The 6,000-nt window shown below is 39.7% G+C and overlaps 1 protein-coding gene across 1 annotated transcript in view; it reads left to right on the plus strand.

Annotated features, from left to right (window-relative positions):
• LOC147428302 (uncharacterized) overlaps positions 1-5,778 on the plus strand; it is a 71,615-nt gene extending 65,837 nt beyond the window's left edge. Inside the window, exon 3 of the mRNA XM_086496827.1 lies at positions 5,512-5,778. Coding sequence (XP_086352953.1) covers positions 5,512-5,778 — 267 coding nt within the window. The remainder of the gene's footprint in view (positions 1-5,511) is intronic.
• The last annotated feature ends 222 nt before the right edge of the window (positions 5,779-6,000 follow it).

Genomic DNA, 6,000 nt, shown 5'->3' on the forward strand with positions numbered 1-6,000 from the left:
ATAAAAAATGCCAACACGAGTAGATAGCACGCCCTTAAGACCAATGATGGGAGCTAGAGCTTTCGCAAAATGGGGTGTAAACTTTGTTGGGCCAATACAGCCACCTGCTTATAGAACCTAAGCTCAATATATAATTGTAGCTACGGATTATTTGACTAAGTGGACAGAGGCTAAGCAACTCAAAAGAATGATGCCAGAACCACTACCGCATTCTTATATGAGTATGTGTTCACGGGATATGGACAGCCAATAGAAATTGTCAGTGATAGGGGGAACTCATTTCCTCAATGAGGTAATCGAGTATCTGCTTAATGAATTTATGGTCATCCATAACAAATCAGCTCCCTATCACCCACAAGCAAACAGACAAGCTGAGCATACTAATACGATTCTTAGCTTGGTATTGACTAAAGTGGTTAGTTAAAAAAGAACAGATTGAGAAATGAATCTCCATGCTGCTCTATGGGCTTATCGAGTTTCATTCAAAACAACTTTAAATGCTACACCCTTTAACCTTGTTTATGGTCTTGATGCCATACTGCCAATAGAATTTCTATTGTGGACACTAAGGGTAACAAAGGATATCAAGTGGACTGGACATGAGTTTTCAGAAAGACTTGAAGATTTAGAGAATCTAAATGAGCAAAGGCTAACAACTATAGCTCACATCTACGCACAAAAGCGAAAACAAAAATCGTTTTTTGATTCCCATCTAATTACAAAAATCTTCAAAAAAGGGGACTTAGTTCTAGTCTATTCCCTTAAGCAACACATTCCTAAGTTTAAGAAAAAGGGAAATGGACCGTTTATCATTGAAGATGTATCTCCAAGTGGAGCAGTTAAGTTGTCCACCCTTGATGGTGAACCAATGGCTAATTGGATTAGTGAGTGTCGTTTAAAGAAATACAATTTTCCTCTGACAATGAATTGCTAGAAAGAATGCATGCAGCCAAGCAAAGGAAGATAAAATGATAGCAGGTTATTGATGAATCCCAAGAAGAAGCTCAGCTTCGGGTGCTCAAAAGGAAAGTTGCTCTCAAGAATCAACAAATACCTATTCCCTTCAACACACTAGAAATAGATGACCAACAATGGGAATTGCCGAAAGACGCAGTGTCAATAGATGATGAATGGCTAGATGGAATGGACCTTCACATCAAAGTATAGCTCAACAATCATTGCACAAATGCGTTGAACGATACAGGAGCTAGAGTAAATACAGCCAGTTATTCCACGTACAAGAAAGCAACAACTCAGTCATTGACAGCAGGAATAGCGACTATCAAAGGATGCAACAAGAACCCAACACCAACATTGGGAGTAGTCAACTTGAATGTGATAGTACATGGATATTCATGTCCTCATCAGTTTGTATGCTTACTAGATTCGGATACAAATCAACTCAAGCTAGCACCTAAAGACAGGCAACTCATTGTTCCAATTGCACCAAGCAAGGAGGAATGGAAAGGAAGCAATCAGCTGACCAAACCATAAAGTAATCAATATTCTCCATCCTATCGAAAAGTAAATGCTACATGTAGCATGCAAGGAGTCAGGAAAATTTGGGTACCAAAAGCACAACTTAAGGACAAGCCGATTCAAATCTGGGTGCCCAAAACATCATCGACAAAACCAAAGACGGTTCCAAGGGTCAAAACACAGAGACACACTTCTCCGAGAAGGGAACCTAACACAAAATGGATTTGGAAGAAAAATGAGCACTTACCCTCCCCGCAAACTGCTAAACCAATCAAGCAACGGAGAGTTAAGTCTCAGAAACCTCAACCACACCATTCTGACCAAAACAAACAAAGATATCAATGGCAAGTAAAAGCTCGACAACAACCATTATTGCTACCAATAGCTCAGGAAATTAGCATGCTAAAGAATCCTGATGGTACAATCAAGCAAAGAGCACACAAGCTACAAGATTTTCTCTTTGGAAGACAGCAACAACAAGCCTTGACATCAGAAACCCATGAGTTAATCACTCAAGACCCACCTCTTGCACAACATAATGTTTTGAACTGCATTGATCTTCAAACCATGGTAGAGCCAACCACATCTATGCATAGAAAAGATTGTTCAACCCATGCACACAGTCGTCCCGGAGTACGCCATCTAGGAGGGGTGAAAGAGTACTAAGTAATTAAGGGCAATGTTTGAAGAGGGAGGAAAAAGTTTGATGTTAACGTGTGATTTTTTGCAAAATTACCTAATAATGCCCTTATAGATCATCAACAGGGGAAATTTAACGGATTATATCTCCCCGATGAGTGTAAATAGTGTATATAATATCAGAAAATCATCAAAAAATAGTCCTTTTTGGTTATTTTTCATCATTTTCTTAAAATTGAGACTTAAAAATGGAGAAATCCAGCAAAAAACAGTAAAGCTGTGTTTTTCAATGGATTTTCTTAATTATTGGAGTTTTACTTTGCTTTTTTATGGCATTTTGTTATTCTCTTTGATTTTTTCAATATATAGGTCAAAATTAATAATAAATAGCAACGGAGCTCATATGAAAAATTCAAGACACGGTGGTGATTAGAAAGACAAGACGAACAAGCACAAAAAATTTCAATCAAATCGGCAGATGGAAGCGTGAAGCCTAAATTAGGCAGCCATACCTACTTTTGCAGAATTCTTGCAGAATGAGCTACAGGAATCCGATTGGGAAAATTTTTGAGTCTAACATAGATTTCATGGCCTAGTAGGACTAACAAGGGAATCTGAGAAAAATTGGTTCGGGAAGTCCGAGTATAGATACCCAAGGTAGGCTAAAATCACTTCATTTCCACTTGTTGCCTTTGGAGAGAGAGCTTTTCGACCTCTTTCGCGCGTCCTTTCCGGAGTCTACAGTTATTTATTTTCAGCACCGTCTCGCACAAGACATGAGGGGTAAGTTATTTACTCATCAATGATCCATTTTGTAGGGCCAGTAGCTAGTCTAAACCCCTAGAAAAAAACCTTAGAATCCGAGCAGTGCACGAAGACCTACTACCAAAAATCGACCATAGCGGCCTGTCAGTTCAACCAAATCGGATGAGATTTGAACTGTAGCATGCCCCAACATCTATTATAGCAACAATTGACCATTCGTCGGCAAAGGTCAAGGGGCTCCCAAGTAGAAAATCTAGGTTTTTGGCAGATGCCAAAATTGGGTTCTGACTCCACAGACAGCTTACCTACGAGGTCTATACACAATGTATATGATTGGTTTTGAGAAATAAATCAAGCAAAGCCCTCAAAAAAAAAAAAAGGCTCGAAGGTTACAAAGCGTCAAATTCAGCATACGTGGTCAAACTGACTCCAAATGGGCCAAAATTGGATGAGTCGCCTCACGGCTATGTTGCGGATAAGTCCAAAGCCTCAAAAGTGACTGACCAACTCAACAGGCAGTGTAGTCACAAAAATGAGAGATTTCAGAGTCGACAAAGCACAAAGTGATTCCGGCAAGACTAAATTTTACCAAATTCAATTTCAGACTTTTTAGATGTATAGAATGTGTTTAGGTTAAAATTTTTAAGTTTTGCAAGAAAAATGTGACTGCTGTAAATAATTGCGACTATTTACTTTTGCACTATTTTTGCTTGAAAATTGTATCATCACATTACCTATCACTTGTGCACACCTAATACATGCCAAAATTCAAGTATGACCCAAAATGATAACATATAACTTGGAAAATTGCCAAAAAACGCAAAGAAGTCTTTGCAAGTCAAATTTTGAGTTATGAGCCACATTTATTGATCCAAATCACCCTTTATATCAAATGTACAAGGTCTGTTCAATGCCTAGAACCAAGTTGTACAAAAAAGATCTATTTTGGTATAAAAGTTAATAATCACGATTAATTACTTTTTGGCCAAAATGGGAGAAATTTACAATTTTGCCATCATACATCCAAAGTACTTGATGTCTTAAATCCACTAGCCAAGTTTGAACAAATTTGGAGCTCAGAATATCAAAATCTCTTTATATCTATTGTTTCAGAGACATAAAGCCTAAATCTGGCACCATTTTCATCCTATGCATCCAAATGAGCCCATATCTCACTCAGAGTATCTATTTGATATATACTTCAAGCATGTAATGTCAAATTTGCAAAAAGTTGAAAAAGTTACTTAGCTGTAAATAATCGCGATTATTTACTTTGTTGCAATTTTTTTGTTTGGACTTATAATTTTGTTCCTTACATGTTTTTATGCATCTACGCATGTTCAAAAATTTATTTGAAGCAAATTGGACTCAAATTGTCAGTATTTCATCCTGAAGGACATTTCAGAGACAGTTTGCCAAATTTACTAACTTTGACACTCTATTCACTCAATAGGAGCCATGCAAGCAGCAGACAAGGCCAAGAAGAAGCTCAACCAAAAAGAAAAGTTGCAAGAGCTACCAGCATACCAACTGGACCCGACTAAGTCAAAATCCAAAAGCAACGTATCTTTCAAGAGAACAGATTGAAGAGCATAACAACACAGTGTTCACCAGTAGATTCAAGAGCGAGGAAGGACCTCAGGTAGAGCTGCAACTTCTACCAAAGGAAGTTTATGATGTCTCTGCAAATCGCAAGACCAAAGAAGAAAACTGAAGGCTAGGACTCAGAGATTTCTATGAACAAGAGCCGTGTGGAGTGGACTTCCAAAAGGCTTATGAGCTTTTATCCATGATCAAAGAAGATGGAACAACCCAGATTTTTTACCCACAAAGTAATAAAGTTGAAGTAGTGATTACCAAGGATATAGTGGCAGAAGCACTCAGAGTGCCAACAGAAAGAATGACAATGAGGGAAACAGATAGAAGATGGCAGGTACTTTCACCATGGAAACCACCGCTGTGACATTTGCCAACCTCATCCACAAACAGGTGGACAGCCCGCAAGGTTGTACCATCAACATTTCCACTTCCTTGCCAAAAGACCACCAAGGTATACATCACCAAATCATGCCGTTGACACAACCTTTACGCAAGTTCTCAAATCAACCACTAGGCAACCAATTGACCATGGAAAATATGTTTTGTCCAAATCGAAGGGGACAAAGAAAGAAGGGAAAATCACATACTTGGGAGATGAGCACCAGAGGTTTTGACCAGGATTTCTTACCATGCCATCGGCATGGCCGACAACTTGCCACCTACCCCAGATCAAAACACTCGGATAGTGTTAGCACAACCTTCTCCTTGAGCTACAAGGTCTTCCAAGAGATCATATAAGCTGGATGAAGAGTTTGCTGAAAGATCGCCAAAAAGACACAATAGTAAAAGCTAGATAACGAGGAAAAGAGAGCACGACGGGAGGAAATGAAGAGAAAAGCCGTGGCAGCACACCAAAAGGAACCTATACAAAAGCAAGCCTGCTTTGAAATAGAAAAGAAATCTTACGAATGTAGCCACCAAGCACAAGCCAAGGACCCAGCAAAGTGGGTACCCATTGAGGTGAAAGGACCAAGAACCAAGCATCATACCAGGAAGTAAGCTGAAGATCCCACGGAATCCCTGGAAAAGATGTATCAAGAAGTAGAAGCCTTGAAGCTGAAGGAAGCCCAAGAAGCGGCTAGAAAAGTGAAAGAGGTGGCAAAACAGCAAAAGCAAGCAGAGGAAACAACTAAACAAGGAGCAGCACAACATGATCAGGGTGAGGTGTCTCCCCGCCCTTCTTCACTCGTTTCTGAAGAGCATGATCACCCCATGCCGAGTCCACCACCTTCACCAACAAGCAAAGCCACAAAAGCTGACACACAAAAGAGGCAGAGCCTGAACAAAGAGAAGTAGTTGAATTGGCACAACAGGCAGTACAAAGAGCAAGAGCCAGAGCCCAAAAGGATAGTGAGTCCTAAACAAGAGGACAACACAAAGTTAGAACAACTAAGAGAACAAGAGGTCGAGGCATCCACGAAGCCTCAAGATGACAAAACGGCAAAAGATCAGCCACAGTCACAAGGGCAAAAGCAACGAGCAGCCATGACGCCGCCAAAGGATACACAAGAATCTCAG

This window comes from Adiantum capillus-veneris, chromosome 23, assembly GCF_014529385.1.
Source record: "Adiantum capillus-veneris isolate H3 chromosome 23, ASM1452938v2, whole genome shotgun sequence".
Taxonomy (NCBI): domain Eukaryota; kingdom Viridiplantae; phylum Streptophyta; class Polypodiopsida; order Polypodiales; family Pteridaceae; genus Adiantum; species Adiantum capillus-veneris.